At 37.4% G+C, this 23,551-nt stretch overlaps 1 protein-coding gene across 1 annotated transcript in view; it reads right to left on the reverse strand.

Moving 5' to 3' along the window:
• Nucleotides 1-23,551, reverse strand: part of LOC115216380 (transmembrane 9 superfamily member 3) — a 67,417-nt gene that overhangs the window by 33,557 nt on the left and 10,309 nt on the right. The window contains exon 2 of the mRNA XM_029785675.2: nucleotides 4,935-5,130. Within this exon, the coding sequence (XP_029641535.1) occupies nucleotides 4,935-5,130 (196 nt within the window). The remainder of the gene's footprint in view (nucleotides 1-4,934; nucleotides 5,131-23,551) is intronic.

The raw sequence follows: 23,551 nt of genomic DNA on the forward strand, positions 1-23,551 counted from the left end.
ATATAGTGTGAAATATTCTTTAATGCTCTCAGTAAGTAATACAGCGCTTAGATGTACAGTTAACAGCACATCAGATAAAATATTAAAAAATGTAAAGTATTTAAATGAAGCACTGGATGCCAAGAACAATGTTGATTCTGTTCCTGCAACCAATTTGTAAAATCTAAATCATTTTTTCCAATCAGAAAATGGTTGTAACATAAACACTGCTACACTCCATACTGCAAGACCCACTTAAGACAAAGAGTCTAGCTTAAACTCAGACTTGGTTCAAGCTAAGCATATGCATGTGGTGGAAGTTTTTGATCACCTGGTCATTTACCATATTTATTTATGTATAAGTCATACAACTTTATCCTTTAACTGACAAAAGCTGAGGTGTGGCTTATACACAGGACAAAGTTAATATGATCGTCATCTTCATTTAACATCCTTTTACCATGCTGGCATGGGTTAGACAGTTTGACCAAAGCTGGTGAGTCAGAGAACAGCACCAGGCTCCAGTCATCTGGGGATTAGTGTGACATTTTTCTATAACCATTATAATAACCTCTGTTCACCAGAGTGAGCTGGTCTCTTCTCAGTCTTTTCTATCACCTCCTTTCACCTCTCATTATCCACTTTGCATTCAACTACACACAAATATGTACAAGCCACCAAATCCAGTCCTTCTCCCTCAGAACACCATAAATCTAGAATAAGGTGGCGAGCTGGCAGAAACATTAGCACGCTGGGCGAAATGCTTAGCGGTATTTCGTCTGCCATTACGTTCTGAGTTCAAATTCCGCCGAGGTCGACTTTGCCTTTCATCCTTTCGAGGTCGATTAATTAAGTACCAATTACACACTGGAGTCAATGTAATCGACTTAATGTCCTTGTTTGTCCCCTCTATGTTTAGCCCCTTGTAGGCAATAAAGAAATAAGAACACCATAAATCTGGAATGTTCTTCATCACTAATGTCTATCACGCGGGAGTTAAGCTACAACAACATTTAATGGCATCGAGTTCCTTGGTCTTGGAGAGTATGCAAAAGTTATTGACGATACTCCTTCCAACAGATTCAGCCAGTAAAAAACAGAATTTATTACTTCCACAATCTCCTACTATGTATTAGTGACCTTCAACAATATATTCTTGCTTGCCAGGATCAAGTCAGAATGACCTCACCATTAACACACAATTATGTTAATGATGCTTTTGCATTGACATTCTTCTTTGCTGTCTTTCACTGGGGCTAGATATTATTACAAGTTCAGATAATTATATAAATTATCTAATAATTGCTAAAACAAATAATTTTAATACCAGCTAAAGATACCACACAATGAGTGAAGGATTTTTGTTTTTGTTTTGTTTTTTTTGAGGGGGGTTGTTTTCTTTAGATGAGAGGGTACTAGTATTTTAACTCTTGATCCATTGTTGAAGGAATTAATGACAGAATATAGCTCTTAAAAAGTCAGCGAACAAGCAGAATTGTTAACATGTCGGACAAAAAGCTTAGCAGCATTTCATCTGGCTTTTTATATACTGAGTTAAAATTCCAGAGAACTTTGCCTTTCATATCTTCGGGGTTGATAAAATAAAATACCAGACAAGTTCTGGGATTGATATAATCAACTTGTTCCTTCCCATCAAAATCATTGGCCTTGAATCCTTTCATGCCGACACCAGGTAACCAGCCTAATGAGTCTTAGGGCTTAAGAAAAATTTTTTTTTGAGTTTTAGAAAAAACAGTACCCATTTTGGGGTACATAAAGAGATTTACTAATCTTAAATATAAAGCTTAAAAATTGATCAAAGGATTTCTAACATAAGCACGAAGGACTCAAATTTAGAAGAAGAATACAGATGATCTAATTAATTCAAGTATTTGATTGGTACCTTATCAACACTCGAGAGATGAAATTGAAAGATAACCTCAGTTGAATCTGAACTCACAATAGAAGTAACATGACTAAAAATTGCAAGGAATTTTGTCAAATGCTGTACTGATTCAGCCAATGAATTGCTCCTTAATACTTGCTTCTAACATAGGCACAAGGCCTGGAATTTGTGAAGAAACAAATACAGGCATACCTCACCCTACGTTGTTAATTGGCTTCTGGAGACACAATAATAACTATTCCTGGTTCTGTACTTCCAGCGTTATAGTATAACGCTTAGCACTTTCATTATGAATTCTCTTAGGAGCCATGGGAGCAAAAAATAAAGTCACAAATGAATGACAGTGAGACAGTAGACGATAACCAGACATAAACAAATTTGAATTCAAAACAATCACAGGAATCATGAGTGACAACAATGCCTAACAGTAGATATGCAATATAAGCGCTGAAAGACTGATAAAGACAGCATAGCTGATTTCATGATTTCATTCACTAAGCTACACTACTTTATGGTGTGTATCTTAACAGTAACTGTACGTATTTTAATATGATTTTATATGCTTGTATTCTTATTTATTGTACAGTAACATGATTTTACATTCTTTTAACAGTTTTCTAGTGATTTTACGATTCCAATATTTGTGGCGGACAGATGCAAAGTCGAGTAAAATGACTTCACTTTTTATTTTTACATATTTTTGAAAACCGACGTATAATCAAGAACGACTTAAATCAAAATCACTTAAGCCAAGGTATGCCTGTAATCAATTTTATTGACCCCAGTATTTGACTGTCACTTTAATAATTCAGAGGGATGAAAGGCAGACTAAGTAAAGACAAAAGTTTTAGTTAGCAGGAAACAAAGCAAGGTTCTATCATCTGAGAAGTAACAAGGCTCACTAGGCAGAAGAGAAGTCAGTAGAAAGCGCCCCAAGAGAAAAGTTGGACTTAAGAAGCGTCAGATGTGATGTGCAAGAGATGACTGCACTGGTATTGTCATGTGTTGCATATGGATGAGAACAGCTGTGTGAAAAAGTGTCACACCCTAGAGGGAACCTGTGGAAGAGGTAGACCCAGGAAGACCTGGGATGAGGTGGTGAAGTACAACCTTTGAACGTTGGGCTTCACTGAGGCAATGTCAAGTGACCGAGACCATTAGAGATATGCTGTGCTTGCGAAGACCCGACAAGCCAAGTGAGATCATAATTGTGCCAGTGCAGCATAACCAGCCGATTTAAGAGTACCCTTCAATCATTGGGCAATAAACTATGCTTGCAAAGACCTGTTGAGGCAAGTGAAATCATTGTCGTGACCAATGACAGTACCACCTGATTGACACCCATGCCATGACGTCCTCGTCAGATGACAACAATGATGACGATATTGAGGATGGTGATGCACAAAAACTTGATTTAAATAAATGAGAAGGTGGTTTTCATTTGCAGTAAAAGATAAAGCTGAGCAACTTTCTCAAATTACTTAACATTATGTCAAACAAAGCAGTAGCATGGATTTGTTTTTTTTTTAAGTGCAAATATTGAATAATATACTAAGATATATTTCAGTGTCAATGTTTTGTGGACATCTGAATGAGAATCAATAGAACATAACCAGTTGCTCCACTTTCAGTTTTCTTACAAATGCACTCTTTTCTTTTACTGGTTTTGAAATGACTATAACAAAAGCCAGCTTGAGCAATAATGGAACTCACATCACATTTCTAAATACCATAAGATATTTTGTCCAATGCTCTGTCAATTGTCTCTACTTGGCTGCCACAGCTTGAAGATAAAGTTTATTGCATCAGTCATTTCTGTGAACATCATAAGATTCACACAGCTTTCAACACATGGCTATGATGTTTCCCCTGCTACTCCTTCTCATCATCAGAGACGCTCACATTGTCAGTCACTGAGAGACATGCTAAACTAGTTAAGGTCAAACAACTAACAAGCAAATCTAAAGAGTTGTGCTGAATAACTGCAGAAGCCCAAGACAAAACATGTACATGTTAACACTTCCAATCAGTTAAGATCAGAAACCATGAGAGCCACTGCCGGGTACTGCATCATTATTAACATTGTAATCAAGATGGTGAGCTGGCAAAACTGTTAACAAGCCAGGCAATATTCCTTTTGAATAGTTCAAATCACAAGGGACCGATATTCTGGGAAGAAAAAGTTGGGCATACTGGTTCATGTGAGATCTGGGCACAATATGGATGGTGAGAGGAAGTGGGACAAGTTAGCCAGGGGTGCCTGAGAGGAGGATGCATGAAACCAGGTAGCTTTAAAGGGCTGAAATGTAATGGTGGTCGGAAAAATGGGCAGAGAAGGGGTGTGAGACATTTTGGCACCACCGTTTTAGCACTGTCCATTTGGTATCACTGATTTGACACCAGATGTTTCTTTCATTGTCTCCTATCCTCCTCTCTCTTTCTTTCTCTCTGTACATGTATATTTCTGTGCTCACACACATACACGCACATGTGTGCATGTGTATTTAACTCCAGCACCAAAACAGGCTGAATGTCAAGTTAGCCAAGACAAATCATCAATGTCCAAATAGTTGCATCCAACCATCTCATTGAAGAGGAGAGAACATCTGTGGATCAAATGTTAGAGTGTGGTGTTGTTGCGCAATTCATGCCAATCAGTTAGATGGCCATTTTTGGATGCATTAGGATGTCCATATGTTGCAACAGCCCCACCCCAGATGTAGGAGCAATACTCAATTGAGGATTTCATTTGAGCTTCATAGGGGATTAGTAATTTTCAGCAGTTGAAGGCCCTCTGGTCGTAAAGAGAGTTATACCTTAAGGGATCTAATCGCATACTTTCTCTGTTTGAAGTGGGGTATATGATATCATTTCCTTGATAGGTATAGTGACTGAATCTCGGCATGACTTCACAGGTAGATTTTTCCAAAGTGTCCGATTCTTGGAGTCAGTACAGGACTGGCATGAAAGTACTATTACATTCAACTAAGTCAGAAAATATCAGAAAATAATGCTGAAATAAAATATTTAAGAAAACATATTTGTTTACCTTTAAAATCTATGTCAAGACCACTAAACTGCAATTCAACACCAAGTAAGGCTTCACCCAGTGTTTCATGGTAATGACTAATGCTTTCTTTTGGGCCACCACAGAAGGGCAACGAGAAATACTCGTAGGTTTCCTGCCGATTGTGGTATGGCCCTACTGTGTTCATCCATACGACCACTTCATCTGAATTGTCATACTGAAAAAACAAACAGAAAACAGAATTAGTATTCTTAATAAAAGGATGAACATACTAAATTTCAGAGGCCAGCAAGTTCTATGGAAGTGCTATATATGCATAACTCAAGCTGTAACTTTAATGTGTCCAACCAACACCTTGCTTGTTTCTTGTCTTGGATTGGTTTACAATTTTTAAAATCTATTGGAAATGTACTTGTCTAGTAAGTGACTTGATTTAAGACTATGAGTTGAAACTTAAGTAACTACATCATAGAAGGGCCATGTTTTAAATGTTGAATATGTGATGTGCATGTATTACAGACATAGCTATAAATTTCATTTTTTTTTGGCACCTCATGAAATATATTTAAATTTTTAGAGAACTTATAATTTTTGCATGTTATCAAATGCATCTTGTACAATGTGGTTGCTACTCTTTTATTAAATTCTCCAACATGGGAAAACATTAACAGAAAGACCCCCAGCATCACCACAAAATCAGATATTCAACATTAAAAAAATGGTTATCTCAGTTTAGCCCTTTTTGATACCCAGCCATCTGAAGCCACCCTGGGTTCTATGGTACAAACTTCCTTTAGCATTTAAACTGGCCAGATCTGGCCCAAGTATTCTACTTTTTTACACTTAAATCAACCAGATCCCATCTTTCACACCTACCCTACAATGTCATTCAAAAAAATATACAATCATATCAAAATCTTGAAGCTACAAAATAATACATGATTAATTCAAAGAAATGTGGATAAAAAAGCATCACATTTAACAATCTGAATCCTAAATGGTTAAAGTGAGCTAAATTTAAACATTCCATCAAAATTTTGTGTTTATGCTCACCAACTGAATAATGAGCTATTCACAAAATCCTTCATTATTTTCCTAATTAATTTAAACCAAAAGAAATATGGTGAGGAAAGGGTTAAACGAAAATTCCAGTCTTCAATACGGAAACAACAGCCAAGGCATTAATACAGCATCGCAGCCTAATGGAAGGTATGAGCATAAAGAAAAATAAGGTATTTAAACATGAATTTCAACAGTGAGAAACTCTTAAAACCTTAATCTTTGTTCCATGCTTGAACAGTCTTACTGACAACAAAAGAGAAGTTCATAAACTGGTAAAAACTTAATCTATTACTTTGCTTGCAGCCATGCTGAGGTACGACCTTGAAGTGTTTAGTCATATAAATCAACCCCAGTACTTTTTTTTTAATCTAGCACTCACTCTGTTGGTCTCTTTTGCAGAACTGCTAAGTTACAGAGATTACAAGGATATAAACAAACCAACACCAATTATCAAGTGGTGGAGGGACAAACACAAAGACACACACACACGTGTACACATACATAGACATACACAAACACATGAGCTTCCATATAGTATCTGTCAACCAAATTCAACCACAAGGCATTGATCGGCCCAGGGCTACAGTAGAAGATTCTTGTCCATGGTGCCGCACAATGAGACTGAACCCAAAACCACGTGATTGCAAAGTAAGGTTTTTAACCAAACAGCTATGTCTAGGAAAATTGGTTTGCATTCCTCATTTTTTGCTTTTTATATACTAAATGATACAAACCTAAATATACACAAATTTAAATGGAAACTTGAATTCTCTTTGAGCTGCAGTCATTTCTAAACTCAGTTTTACTTAAGCTTTATAGATTAACACTGCAAACCCAATGGACTTATTCTATTCTGTCCCAATCACTGCAAATTTACTGTTGTCAATAGTTCTATCCATATTAGTCAAAAGAAAATAGAAATTATCCATATTAAAACCCTTGAAGGATTTTGGTATAGGTCATTGCTGCCTCTTCAAGAACTAATATCATCTTCACACTGAAATTCAGTTACCCAATAGATTATCCTGTTCAATCCACAACTAATGGATTGTATACTAACTATTTCACTGCAATATCTAAAAATGTTGTTATCTGACAATCTAAGATAGTGGAAGTTTTGGTAAAATTTATGTGCAATAAACTTGTTATAATTCTATAATACATTCCGGGTCCAGTCCCACTGTGTGGCACCTTGGGCAAATGTTTTCTACTATAGCCTCAGGCTGACCAAAGCCTTGTGAGTGGATTTGGTAGACAGAAACTGAAAAGAAGCCCATCATGTATATAAAAAAAAATATATATATATATATATATATATATATATATATATATACATATTTATATATATATGTATGTATTTGTGTGACTGTGTTTGTCCCCACACCATCGCTAAACAACCAATATTGGTATGTTTACATCCCCATAACTTAGCAGTTCAGCAATAAGAGACCGATAGAATAAGTACTAGGCTTACAAAAATAAGTCCTGGGGTCACTTTGTTTGACTAAAGGCAGTGTTCCAGCATGGCCGCAGTCAAAATGATTAAAACAAGTAAAAGATTAATACATAGAATATTTTAAGAATTTTTTTTGATACAATTTGTTATAATATCCAGTTCTAAAAATAGGATTTTTTAAACATCGAATGGCTACAATGGTCCATCCAAGTAAAATAGGAATCAAAAAGGTTCACAGGTAAAAAAAAAAAAATGGTTGGGAACCACTGAGATACTAAGATACTCCACTGCAATTAATGCACTCACTGCTTGCAGTGACTATGCAGCTGCAATCAATTGTTCTCTCACTACCTACATTCTAAGCAAAACCTTTCTCTGATGTTATTGTTATGTCATGCTTTTAAGGTCCCTGCTACTGCAGAGTCTCATAAAAGGGATGTATTGATAGTCACACCATTTTGCTCTTCCCTGTTTCAAAATATATTTCATCTTTTACTCTTTTACTTGTTTCAGTCATTGGACTGCAGCCATGCTGGGGCACCTGCCTTAAATAAATTTCAGTTGAACAAACTGACCCCTGCATTTTTTGTTTTTAAGCCAGGTTCTTATTCTATTGGTCTCTTTTGATTAAGCACTAAGTTATGGGGACATAAACACACCAACACCAGTTGTCAAAGATACACACACACACATATATATATATAGCAAGCTTCTTGCAGTTTCCATCTACCAAATCCACTCACAAAGCTTTGGTCAGACTGAAGCTATAGCAGAAATCCCTTATCCAAGGTACAACACAGTGGGGCTGAATCCTGAACCATGTGGTTGGTAAGCAAACTTCTTACCACACAGCCACACTTATGCCTATTTGAAGATATACAAACAATTACAAATGATTGTAATGCAGAATTTTCCAGTCATGCAGTTCTGAAGTCATTCTGAAAGCTAGAGTGAATAAAAGAGTGACAAAAACTAGTTTTGTCAAGCACCAACAACTGCACATTAAAATATCTCTCTGTACTTACGGTCAATTTTAACAATTAAACCAACAAATATCACAAATACAAATAGTCATTTCCACAAGTCAAAACAGTACCTAATCCAAAAGCACAATATTAGTTTTATAAGAAAACATATTAGCTTTTAACTTATTAGCAGTCAGACTAATCAGGCAGATGTAGTACTTCTTTATAACGTCCGCCTTAGCGAAGGTGGAAGTATTGCTTTCAGTCATGTTTGTTTGCCCATGGACAAGATATCTCAAGACCCGCTGGAGGTATTCAAATGAAAATTTGGCCTTGTGACTGGTATGCACTGAATGGATTTTGGGATCAGACCAGGACCAGACGAGGATTCTGGATTATTTTTCCAGGTTTTTTTTTTTATTTTTGAGAGCGGTCAGGTTCATTTTTAGTATTCTCGTTTGTGAGAGCAGTCGAGTTTATTTCAGATATTCAAATTTAAAAATCATCTCCAGCTAATTGTTGAGAGGGCGTTAGTGTTGCCTTGGCAGAGATTTGCGCTCTCTTAAGTGTTCTTGTTTATACTGTTTTGAATTAATCATGTATTATTATCTTGTAGTACCAAGATGTTGATGGCGTGATTATTATTTTTAGAATGACATTTGTAAGATTGATGTGAGAGGCTGGACCTGGTCAGTTTAAACATAAAACAGACAGAACATTTGGGCCCAACAAGGTGGATTTAAATACAAAAGGGTTAACAGAAATTAATATTTTTCCTCAACATATTTCACTAAGCATTCTAAGACAAACATATACAATAAAATAGAAAATAAATCAGAAAATATTCTACAGATTTTAGTGCAACAAAGTATGGTTGCGGAGTTGAGAAGCTTGCTTCCCAACCTTGTGGTCTTGGGTTCAATTTCACTGTGTGGTACCTTGGGTAAGCGTTTTCTACCATAAGCCCCATGAAGAACAAAGCCTTGCAAGTGGAAACAAGCCCGTCAAGTATGTATATGTGTATATACAAGGGGGTGCTGAACAGTTTTGGGCTTTAAGGGTATCACAGAAGGCCAGGCTGGAAGGTCCAACCTTCCAAATTCCTTTACAGGGCTTAGAAAATATGAAGGACCACTGCAATAATGTGTGAATCTGAGAGGGGAGTATATTGAATAAAATCATAATTAACTGATCCTCCTGTATTTTCTTTTACCCAAAGCCAGGAACTTCTCAGCACCACCTCATATATATCACAGTATCAATCAGCCTATCAAATGTTGTATACACCACTGGTCACAACACGAGGGAACACATTGTTGTAACTTTCAGATGATGCCCCCACCACTGATTAGGCAGGCAAGCAGGCCAACATTCCCCCTGAATCGTGGGTCAATCTGTGACAGGTCTACCCATCTTCAGATAAGAGAAATAAATTGTTTTTCACCAGGATACAATGCACTGTCGATCTGGGAATTGAAGTCATGATCTTACAATTGTGAATACAACACCCTAACCACTAAGCCACAGGAACTTCACATGTGTGTGCGTGTGTAGTTTGGGTGTGCGTGTGTAGTTTGGGTGCGCGTGTGTGGTTTGTGTGTGCATGTGTGGTTTGTGTGTGCATGTGTGGTTGTGTGTGCATGTGTGGTTTGTGTGTGCATGTGTGGTTTGTGTGTACATGCGGTTTGTGTGTGTGTGGTTTGCGTGTGTGGTTTGTGGCTTGCATGTGTGGTTTGTGTATGTGTGCGGTTTGTGTGTGTGTGTGTATGTGTGCGGTTTGTGTGTGTGTATGTGTATGCCCTTGTCCTGACATCACGGAGGAAATCTGCCTTTACATAATCCTGTCAGACCCATGTAAGCATGAAAAAGTGGATGCTAAATGACAATGGTGATTAAATGAGACAGTGTCAACAACAGATTTAAGGTAATGATGAGTTTGGCATGGATGAATTGAATAAAGCACAATGTATTACTGGTATTTATTCTACTGATCTTCAGGGGATGAAAAACAAAAATGAAGTTGACAAACTCAAAATTTGAAGTTGACAAACTCAAAACATTATGAAGAGGATTTTAATAATAATAATGATGATAATAATAATAGATTAATTTGGCAAAAAGTTTTTCATGGCTGTGCTCCAGCTTGGTCACATTCTAATGACTAAAAACAGATAAAAAGATATCACTGTTTATGTCTATTTTCCCATGATGGCATGGGTTACATTAAACCTATTGTGACATACTTCCAACGGTTAAACACTCTTCATATTACCAAACTTTGTTTTTCAAATAAGGTATTTCTTTCATCCCATTAGTTTTTTTAGTTACACAATCTTTCACTGAAATGACGCTGATGAATAGGGCTGTGGTGTTGGAGTCGTGGAGTCAGAGTCAGTAAAATAGACCACAATCACTTAATTACATAGAGGAATTGGAGTCGAAGTTTTTTGTTTCAACTCCACAACCCTGCTGATAACAATATGTGAAATTAACACACACGGACTTCATTGCAATTTCTATCTACTGATTCCACTCTCAAGGCATTTGCTGGCCCAAGGATATGGAAACTGTTTGCTCAAAATGCTATGCAGAGTAGGTCTAAACCCCAAAGTGAACATAAAGCTAACTTTGTAACTTCATACACGCCTATGCCTTTATGTATAGAATCGCTATTATATGTGTATATGAATTCATGTGCATGTATACACCATACAACAGAAATATTATATTTAAATTCTATATATGTTCTATATTTAAATTCTATTCATACAGAGACACTAAATTCTATCCTGCTGCCTCAAGGTCATTGCAAACTCATGAAACCAAATCTTAGAAATATTCACCAACACCCTGCTGAGTTGGTTGGAATTCTTGAATTATCACGACTGCAGAATGAAGTCACTGAAATACTATATTTTATTAATCTTGACCATGAATTATACCAAAGCAATTGTTTTTTCGCTTTTTTTATTAACCAACAATTACATTTTGGAAAAGCCATTTTAACCATCTAAAACCACACAAAAACAGTTATATTAACTTCTCTTATTTCATGAGATCTCAAAATTTCCATTACCACTGTGATCCTGTGTCAGTGACAAAGTTGTAGTAAATGCAATAAAAATGCGGCCATGTGATTCCGGGTTCAGACCCACTGCACTGCACTTGGGCAAATGTCTTCTACAATAACAATGGGCTGACCAATGCCTTGTTAGTGAAATTGGTAGATGGAAACTGTATGCAAATTTGTTGTGGGTTTATCTACAACCACCACTTGACAATCAGTCTTACTTTGCTTATGTCCCCATAACTTAGCAGTTCAAAAGACACTAATAGAGTAAATACCAGGGTTTAAAAAATAAATACAAAGTTCAATTTGTTCAACTAAACTCTCAAGGTGGAGGCACATGGCCTAGTGGTTAGAGCAGCTCTAGCAGAAGGTAATGGCGAACTTCAGTTGACTCTTTCACCACAACTTTGTCTCTCTTCCTCCTGCATCTAGCAGTTTACCTGCAACAGACCAGCATCATGTCCAGGTGGGGAACTCATATGCCAATGAAACCGGGAAACCGGCCCTTATGAGCCAGACATGGCTCAAGAAGGAACAAACAACAACTAACTCTCAAGGTGGTACCCCAGCATGGCTGATAGTCGAAAAACTGAAACAAGAGATCAAAAAAAAAAAAATACAGCTTTTTGTTGGTTTTTAAATTACTAAAATGGCCTTTTCACAATGTGATTGCTCCCATTTCAAACCATGGTTTTAGAAGATCAACTCGCATCAGATGTGTACAAGACTGAAATTTCTAACAACCAATTAATAAAAATTTGTTTATCATGTTTTTTCAATCAATGCAAGAATTAGTTCATACTGTATTAGTGAAGTTAACATTAACTAGCTATGCACAAGTTGTAAAATGATGAACATACAAACAATCCACAAGATGCAAGATTTCATTCCTAGATTAATATGCAATTATAGTTTTGAATTCTTTACATTCTGAACACATACCAAACCTGAAGCTGGGTTTTTTTTTTGTTTTTTTTTTTTTGGGGGGGTGGGTTATTGTTTTAGATTTATATTTTTGGTAAGGTTTGCAAATTTTAAGATATTTTAAAGAGAATTTTCTATTCAACACAGAAATATCACTCATCTTAATTATTGCTGCTGCCCATTTTCAAAGCAACAGTATCAAGAATTTAAACAAAGAAATCGCCTAAAATCAGAATAAGGTGATTGGGTGCGGCTGTTTGGACGTAGATGATTTGGCATGGCTGACTGGACAGTTGACCTGTTTTGGCAACAGTATGTTTCAGCACTAGAGGCAAACACAATCATGCAGACACACATGCAGATACAGAAGCATACACACAGGCACAGGAGTGGCTGTGTCGTAAGAAGTTTGCCTCCCGACCACATGGTTCTGGGTTCAGTCCCACTGCACAGCACCTTAGGCAAATGTCTTCTACTATAGACTCAAGCTGACCAAAACCTTGTGAATGGATTTGGTAGATGGAAACTGAAAGAAGCCCGTTGTGTGTTTGTGTGTGTGCGCTAGCTCATACCTGTCTTTTTGCCTGAGTCCCCAACTACCACTTGAAAACTTGTGTTGGTGTGTTTATGTCCCCTGTAATTTGGCAAAACAGACCAACAGAATAAGTAACTGGCTTTAAAAAAAAAATAAGTACCAGAGTTGATTCATTTGACTAAAATTCTTCAAGGCAGTGCCCCAGCATGGCCTCAGTCTAATGACTGATAGAAGGTATAGACAAAGAGGGTCAGAAAGAGCAAGAAACAGAGAGATAGCAAGACATTACACATGCACACACACACATATTGAGAGAGGGAGAGTAGAACAAGAAAAATATTAAAACATTTGATATCAAGTAAGTGAGGAATCTGTCATATATATAATGCTGGTGCCATATAAAAAGCACCCAGTACAATGTGTAAAGTGGTTGGCATTAGGAAGGGCATCCAGCCATAGAAACCATGCCAAAACAGACAAGTGGTGCCTGGTGCAGCTCCCAGTTTGCTAGCTCAAGTTGAACCAGCCAACCCATGCCAGTATGGAAAGCAGAAGTTAAATGATGATGATGATGATGATGACGGGCTTCTTTACTTTTGTCTGCCAATTCTACTCACAATGCTTTGGCTGGCCTAAGAATATAGGAGAAGGCACTTGTTCAAGGCACCATGCAATGGGACCAATCTCAAAACCATGTGATTGCAAAAGTAAATTTTTGCAACCATTCAGCCACAATTCATTATTCACTGGCAATAAAAGATAACATTAAGTCACAAGACACACTAGTAGTGTTACAACCAGACACAAGACTAAATTTCTACCAATCACAGCGTTCACACTATTGACATTTACACACATCACACCGAGGAATATTAAAGCCGCTAAGTCTTAACATATTCACTGGTACCAACATTTCTCTAACACAAATATAGTACCAGTTTAACATTCAGATCTTATATAGAATATGTCAATCATGCAGAAGATCTCAACATCCCTGGCACAGTTCCAACAAATGAGCAATCCAAAATAGTGTTCTTTATTTTTTAAATTATACAAGCATCAAATGTTAAAAAAGGAAACTAAAACACTCAACATCAAAAACTATCTCACCATATTCCAAATCAACTATCAAACACTTGTATGCATTAGTAACACAAGTATATTAGAACATTCCACATTCAGAGTCTCACCCATTGTATATACACCAAATATAGTGAAAATAGCAATTTATTTTCAAGGTCAAAAATTGTATTCTAGGTTCTCATTCCTTTATAATGAATTTATAATAAATATGTGCAGATGTGGTTGTGTGGTTAATAAGTTTACTTCCCAATCATGCTGTCTCGGGTTCAATCTCACTGCACAGCACCTTGCGCAGATTTCTACTATAGCCACAGGTTGACCAAAACCTTGTGAGTGGATTTGCTATCCAGAAACTGGAAGAAGCCTGTCGCAAGCACACACATGTGTGTGTGTGTCTAGACATCATATGATTGCAAATGAGCATCACCATTATACATGTGAAAAACATGTCTGGTCACAGGGAAATATTATTTTGCTAAGAAACAGGAATGGGTTGACAACAAGAAGGGAATTCAACTGTAGAATATCTACCAACAAATTCCATTTGACCCATGCGAGCATAAAAAAAGTGCTCATTAAATGATGATGGTGATGATGTGAGGAATCAAGTCTAGGGAGCAATGAACATTTAAAACTTTTGAAAATACCAAATCAATCTGAACAAAGAATTACATTAAAACTACTCTAAGTGCCACTCTGTCACCATATAGTCAAAACCAAATTTCTTCACAGGACACAAGACAACATACAACCAAACACAATATGTCGATGTGTACATCATTTTTCTAGATTGAACTGAACACCATATATCTAATGTACAGGACCAACACTCTTTCAGTTCTCTCTGTACCTAGTTTTCTAGACTATGGATCTCTGAGGATACTCAACAAATTATGAAACTAGAATGATGCCATGAATGAGCTCAGATAGTGACCTAAAATAAGAAGTGATTAATCCCTCTGCAACCAACTTTCTCAAAAAAATTCATATTTTTCAAATAAGAATTTAAAGAGCAATTAGCCAAATTAGTAACTTCTCTGTTTTAAAGTTGGTGTTGGAATCAGCGCTTAAAAAAAGTTTCTTACATAAAATTACGATAAGTATAAACCTGGATATAAATATTTAAGTTCTTGATAACAACCAGCCTAAGATTGTCTAGTGACCTAAGTTAAACCTTCCATGAAAATTGCATATTAAATTAATATCCCAAACCATTTAGCATCTGAACCAGCTATATCTGGCCGTAATATTCCAATTTTCAGACCAGATGGACCTGGCTTCTCACACCTATCCTACAATGACATTCTAAAAATAAACAATTACTCTTAATTGTTTCAGTCATTTGACTGTGGCCATGCTGGAGCACCGCCTTTAGTCGAGCAAATCAACCCCACAGCTTATTCTTTGTAAGCCTAGTACTCATTCTATCAGTCTCTTTTGCCAAACTGCTAAGTTACGGGGACGTAAACACACCAGCATCGGTTGCCAAGCAATGTTGGGAAGACAAACACAAACACACAAACATATACATATACGACGGACTTCTTTCAGTTTCCATCTACCAAATCCACTCATAAGGCTTTGGTCAGCCTGAGGCTATAGTAGAAGACACTTGCCCAAGGTGTCACGCAGTGGGACTGAACCTGGGACCGTATGGTTGGTAAGCAAGTTACTTATCACACAACCACTCTTGCACCTACTACATCATTAAAATCTTGAAACTACAAGATAATGATAAACTTAAAGCATTGCATTTGGCAGGGTAATATGAATGCCAAAGGGTTGGGTAAATGACATAATTATGTTACTAAATTCTTCATTATTTTCAAAATTAATTAAAACAGAGTTATATTTCTTTCAAGAGAAATATGGAAACAAAAGGGGTTAAAACAGTTTCATATCATAAACTCTTGGGCAGTTTCTAGAATAACCATATGTTGCAAACTAGGCAGAATCTTACTTCAGTCAGCTTAGTGTTCATGAACCTTTTTACTCTTCTGTAACACCTAAAATATATTACAAGTCTCAATGAATCCTTACACAAAAAAAATTATATACCATATCGCTCTCATATTTTTTCATCATAGTTCATATGGTAAATATCATATATATAACAGGCATGTGCCATCAGTAATTACTCGGGGTAGGCAGTTGATAACATAATAGGTTAGATAGGATGATGTCTATATTAGAATAACCAATAATATGTTATGCATGTATAGTAATATCACGATCATGAAATTAGTATTAGCTTGTCTCACTCATTCTCACGGAACCCCTTAGGAACCTTTTGCAGAACCCTAGGGTTCCAGGGAATCCCAGTTGAGAAACACTGGCTTACTCTTTTACTTGTTTCAGTCATTTGATTGCAACCATGCTGGAGTACCGCCTTTAGTCGAGCAAATCGATCCCAGGATTTATTCTTTGTAAGCTTAGTACTTATTCTGTGGGTCTCTTTTGCCGAACCGGTTGTCAAGCGATGTGGGGGGGGGGGACAAACACAGACACACAAACATATACACACACATACATATATATATACATATATACAATAGGCTTCTTTCAGTTTCCGTCTACCAAATCCACTCACAAGGCTTTGGTCGGCCTGAAGCTATAGTAGAAGACACTTGCCCAAGGTGCCACGCAGTGGGACTGAACCCAGAACCATGTGGTTGCTAAGCAAGCTACTTACCACACAGTCACTCCTGCGTCTATTATTGGCTTAGAGAAACAAAAACTTTTTCTCTCAACAGAGTAGCAAATAGTAGCCTGGAAATAATTTTATTCAACCGGTCATGCTAGATATAACCAAATTAACAAAGCGATTCGGTACATATAAAACGGAAACATAATACATCTATAGAAATTATTTGGATTTTAAACATAAACAGAGCACAAAAAAAAAGAGCTTAACACAAAACTGATTAAAATTCAAACGTATAGTATGTGTGAGTGTGTGTCTTTGTGTTTGCAAGCAAGCACACACGTGAATGGGCTTAATTCAGAGAACATGGATAATTACAGAATTTAAAAGAAGCAATTTACAAAAAGACACGAGTTCTAAATCAACGCATTTGAAAGTATGGACATGTTAAATTCAACAATGCAGCAACTTGTGGAAGTAGAATTGCTTAAAAATATCTTTCACATCCAACTACGATGATTCTAGAAAGAGTATCCTTGCTAAGAAATATATATTTGTTCCATTTCAGAGTATTTTACTTTCACTTCTAAACAAAGTAATACATCAGATACAAACAGCAGTGAAAGCTATTTTCAGTAATCAATAGTTCAATATTTCACTAATTAAATAAACTGTCTCAGGATATTCAATTGAATCTAAATTGATTGCTTTTTAAACAAGATTTAATATTCAACAAACCCCACCCCCATTTTAAAGCCCTCTTCTTTCCTAAAGCAACTATTAGCCTTTTGGGACCGCATAACAGTCTTCTTATATTCATCAGGGTTACCTTTTTGAGGTAGTTTTATGGCCAGATGCCTTCCCTGTTGTTGATCCTTTTAGTTGACTCTTACGAAACACAGGGATTATGGTATTCAGGAAAGTCAGTGAGAATAGTTCATGCAGGGAGTATTAAAGACATAACTAGAAAAAAATATGCATTGCAATGGCTAAAATTATTTTGATTTGCTTAAACAAAAAAAAAGGTTACAACACTTAAGGCCAGGAAAAGATGTTACGGATTTTCAGAGGTTTCAATGTTCTAGAGACATCTTAACCTAAAGAAAAATACAAGTGTTGGGTGCAGAATAGTAAAAGGGGTAGGCAAAAACACTAAAAATGATGTAAACAACTAAAAAATTATGAACACTGCACTATATCTCTATTTCTGTTGTAAACATCAGAGTTTTATACACCATACTTGATAGCATATAGGATGCACTTTTCCCAAAAACAAGCCTCAAATTATTACCCCAGATCCTATTTGCAGAGATAGGGCCTCCCATAAGCATTAATACACTAAAACCGTTTTTTTTTTCTGAATATACACTACTAAAATAGGGTGCATCTAATATACTTGTGGATCTTTTGTCATCAAATATGGTAATTTATCTATTGTAGGCAATCATGACCAAAGTAGCTGGAAAATAAATTTGATATTCAAGGTTAACAATCATCAAATTCCTAGCACTAAAACAATGTTCTAAATGAAATGTCATGTAACTGCTGCTCCTCTATATATATATATATATATATATATATATATATGGATGAGGACAGCTGTGTGAAGAAGGGTGACACCTTAACAGTGGAGGGAACCTGTGGAAGAGGTAGACCCAGGAAGACATGGGATCTGGTGGTGAAGTATGATCTTCAAACATGCCTCACAAAGGCAATGACAAGTGACCAAGACCTTTGGAGATATGCTGTGCTTGAGAAGACCCAGCAAGCCAAGTGAGATCATAGTCATGGTTGATGCACCCTTCAATCATTGGGGAATATGCAGTGCTTGTGAAGACCTGTTGAACCGAGTGAAATCATAGCTGCGGCCGATGCTAGTGTTGCCTGACTGGCTCCCATGCCAGTGGCATGGAAATGTACCCACTACACAGTGATTGGCATTAGGAAGGGCATCCAGCTGTAGAAATCTTGCCAAATCAGATTGGAGCCTGGTACAGCTTCCCAGTTCTCAGTCAAACTGTCCAATCCATAAGAGCATGGAAAGTGGACAATAAACAACAACCAAACCAAATTGAGGTCGATCAACATCAGGGCCCCCGTGCAGGTGACACGTAAAAGTACCATCCGTTCGTAGCCGTTCGCCAGCCCTGTCTGGCCCCCGTGTAGGTGGCACGTAAAAGCACCATCCGTTCGTGTTCGTTGCCAGCCTGGCCTGGCCCCCGTGCCGGTGACACGTAAAAGTACCATCCGTTTGTGGCCGTTTGCCAGTTCTGTCTGGCCCCCGTGCCGGTGACACGTAAAAGCACCATCCGTTCGTGGCCGCTTGCCAGCCCTGTCTGGCCCCCATGTCGGTGACATGTAAAAGCACCATCCGTTCGTGTCCGTTGCCAGCCTCGCCTGGCCCCCGTGCCAGCGACACGTAAAAGCACCATCCGTTCGTGGCCGTTTGCCAGCCCTGTCTGGCCCCCATGTCGGTGGCATGTAAAAGCACCATCCGTTCGTGCCCGTTGCCAGCCTCGCCTGGCCCCCGTGCCGGTGACATGTAAAAGCACCATCCATTTCGTGGCCGTTTGCCAGCTCTGTCTGGCCCCCGTGTTGGTGGCACGTAAAAGCACCATCCGTTCGTGTCCGTTGCCAGCCTCGCCTGGCCCCGTGCCGGTGACACGTAAAAGCACCATCCGTTCGTGGCCGTTTGCCAGCTCTGTCTGGCACCTGTGCAGGTGGCACGTGAAAAGCACCCACTACACTCACGGAGTGGTTGGCGTTAGGAAGGGCATCCAGCCGTAGAAACACTGCCAGATCTGACTGGGCCTGATGAAGCCTTCCAGCTTCACAGACCCCAGTTGAACCGTCCAACCCATGCTAGCATGGAGAACGGACGCTAAATGATGATGATGATGATGATGATGATATATATAGGACTGTGCTACAACATACAGATGCTCAAGGCTGCATCCAAATGAAATACATTTTAATATCTGGAAAGGATTCAATCAAAAGGTTTTAACCACCACACATGCAGTTTCCTCTCTTTGCCTATTCTATCCCTACTACAACAGCCTCTGCTTTTTTAAAGTAGCTAACCAATATTACCTCCACCCATCTCTCTTCACCCAGGCACCTTTCCTGTGTCACCTCCAAGGCCTCAAATAAATACTCTTCCCAGTCTTTGCTGTACATCATGTAATTTCCTGCCCCCGAAGCTTTCCTTGTAAAACAAACAAATCTTCAAGTTGTATATCAAATACATCAATCCAACTATTCCAAGAAGGATTATGGAAACCATAGGCACTTTTCCTCACCCACTTTTTGTAATGATCAGCAGCAGCAGTGAAAGAGGGGTTGGCTAGTGTTTAAGAACTAGAGACAAAAACAAAACAAATAAACTATCAGTGGGAAAAGTCATATCAGATTCTTGTTCCCTTCTTTTCTCTTCAACCTTTTAGATTTGTTTAGACATCGGTTAAGTATATTTAGTTCCGATGTTGACGAGTGAGTAATCAACAGGCCAGAACTTGTGATTGACTGACCACATCAGAATAAAAATTTAGTCCCCCACATGAAAGGACTGATACTTAGAATGAACAAAAGGACCAAGCAGCATGATGGAACATGTCAAAAGAATGAAATATACATAAAAACGAATGTGTCCATAGCCTCTCTTAAGCTCACCTCCTTGTTCCTTGAGAGTTTGCTCTGACACCCCATCACTATCAACTCTTATCTTCATCTTTTTACCAGGTTCTCTCACCCACCTTTATATGTGAGGTAGCCATGTATCTCCTCTTTTAGCAACATACCTCTGTTTCACCCACTAACATATTTCAAGCTTTCAATCCACAGCATAAAGCCACCCCTACTTTCAAATACTGTAGTACCCAGGTTTTTGAACAACTCTGATCGCGAATAAATCGTGCTTTTTATTTATATATGGATGGATGGAGATAGATATATATATATATATATATATAAAGCACGATTTATTCATGATCAGAGGCATTCATAAACCGAGGTACTACTGTATAAAATGAATATGAGAAAGACAGGGGGTAAGTACTATTTATTCGTGATTAGAGTTTTTGGAAAACCAACGTTCTACTGTACTAACCCTACTTAGTCAAGGCCAGATTAAGACCCACAGGACTTAAGATAGTTTGGTGCCCCCATATATATAATTCAAAATATAAACAATAATTCATAAATCAATTTTAATTTTTCAAAAAACAAACAAAACTAATGGTAAGATGGAAAATAATGTCTATTTTTGTATACACCCACTTTATATTTGGAAAGTTTTCTCTACTTTTTTTTTTAATTGCAAAGTTTTTGATCAGATCCTCACTATGACACCATGAAGACTTCGAACTTATATTTCCAATCATATAAACTTCTAATACTATTTTAGCAAGTTTAACCCTTTCGTTACCAATACGGCTGAAACCTGCTCTGTTGTACAAATGTCTTGTTTTCATAAGGTTTTAATTAAAATCTTTGGTCACAATTTATGTTCCTAACATTAGCTTAATGATAACTAAGTTATTTTACTAAATTCTTTGTTATATTTAAAGTAACTGAAAGAAACACAGAGCATCTCAAAATAAATACAACAATGAAAGGGCTAACGTGATTTCTTTTGTGCCATAAACCATTACCTTTTCTGTGGTGCCCCCTCCTTCCCTTGATGCCTTAAATATGTGCTTATTTCGCTTAATGGTTAATCCAGCCCTCCACTTAGTGATGTTTTTTTTTTGCTTTTTCCCAATGATCTTTTTCTGCCTTGCAAGTTGCTTGGTAACCTCACTCATGCCAGTGGTATGTAAAAAGCACCCAGTACTCACAGTAAGGTGGTTAGCGTTAGGAAGGGCATCTAATAATAGAAACAATACCAAAGCTGACACTGGAGCTCAGTGCATCCCTGATGCTCACTAGACCCTGACATACACTCTAACCCATACCAACATTGAAAATGAACGTTATGATGATGATGATGAAAAACAATTGTGACATACTCTAATGATATGGTTTCAACTTTATAATTTCTTGAATGAATGACTGAGAAACAACCCAAATGTTTTTAGAGTATCTGCTTCAAGTTTGACTATTTTAAAATCTATATTTCCATCAAGGCTTCTTTGGCCATTTTACCTACGCAGAGAGCAGGCAGGTAAGTAGATCTAACAATATGATGAGTTAATTTGAGCAACTCCGTAATAAAAATGTCACTTTTATATGGAATAGAAAATAAGAATTTGATGTTTATGCCTTTGTTTTGCAAGATTCTTGAAATGAAATCATGTGTTGAAACAGAAGATGGTCATATTTTGCCAGTTAAACACATACACTATACATTTGATATTCACTTCAGATTTATTATTATTATTATTCTAGTTTCATTGTCAACGCTCTTTTGTCACACATCCTGTGACCTCTTTAGTGACTCTTTATCTATTGTGTCTCGAGGGGGTTTCTGCAAACTAAAACCACTCATAAGGCTCTGGTTGGCCCAGTGCTTTAGAAAAACGACACTTGCCCAATGTACCACACAGTGAGACTGAACCTGGAACCATGTAATTGAGAAACAAACTTCTTGCCACACAGCCATGCCTGAAAAAATTTTATAAATTATTTTTGATGGGTCAATTATAAGATTACTAAGTTCACTAGAATCCCTTGCACATGCAAGGACGGGACAAGCAAACCTTTTTAGCCCACCACAATCAATTTTTATCATCTTCAATCTTATTAGGGTGTTATTTACATTATTTACATTTGACGGAGGGTTTTATATATATTTTAATTTAAAGTAAAAAAAAAACTCATAGATAAGCTTTTTGTAACATTTTACAGGGAGATTATTTTAAAGCCTATCATGTCTAAAAACCCATAACAACCCACTGCTCATGTGTGTCATAGGTTTGCTATTACAGTTCTAGGAGAGAAACAATAACCACTTTATATGTCAACATGGTTGTGTGGTTATGAAGCTTGCTTCCCAACCATATGGTTTAGGGTTCAGTCCCACTGTACAACACCCTAAGCAAGTATCTTTTACTATGAGCCAACCAAAACCTTGTGAGTGGAGTTGGTAGACAGAAACTGTGAAAGAAAAAAGTAGTGTATAAGGCAGGGGGGGGTCATGTGTGTGGGTGTGCACTGTTGTCTTGACATAATGGCATCATCATCATCATTTAAGGTCCACTTTCCTTACTGGCAGGGTTGGATGGTCTGACGAGAGCTGGCAAGCCAGAAGACTGTTTGGGTGTAGTTTTTACGCATGGATGCTCTTTCGAAACACCAACCGCTTTACAGAATGGACAAACACGATGGTTGTAAATGAACACCACCTTTAACCCATTAATATTGAAACTGGCCACATCCAGCTCAAATGTCCTGTTTCGTGTTCAACCTGGTGAGATCAAGCCGCTCACAATTTCCTCATAATGACATTCTAAAAATAAACTATTCCATCATTGAAATCATGAAGCTACAAGGTAATGCATGATTAACTTAAAATGACAAGGATGAATAAGCATTATATTTGACAGAGTAATCTGAATGCTGACAGGTTAACCCATAAAGCGCTGCGATTTGCACTTATATAACATGGACTGCTAAGCACATTTTATGAAAATGAGACTACCATGAACACATAAAAAACAAAAAATAGTTCAAATATCTTCTTAGTGTAAAATGGTGGCAAGCATGAATAAGCATTATATTTGACAGAGTAATCTGAATGCTGACAGGTTAACCCATAAAGCGCTGCGATTTGCACTTATATAACATGGACTGCTAAGCACATTTTATGAAAATGAGACTACCATGAACACATAAAAAACAAAAAATAGTTCAAATATCTTCTTAGTGTAAAATGGTGGCAAGCATTACATCGTCTGAAA

This window comes from Octopus sinensis, linkage group LG10 (genome assembly GCF_006345805.1).
Source record: "Octopus sinensis linkage group LG10, ASM634580v1, whole genome shotgun sequence".
Lineage (NCBI taxonomy): Eukaryota > Metazoa > Mollusca > Cephalopoda > Octopoda > Octopodidae > Octopus > Octopus sinensis.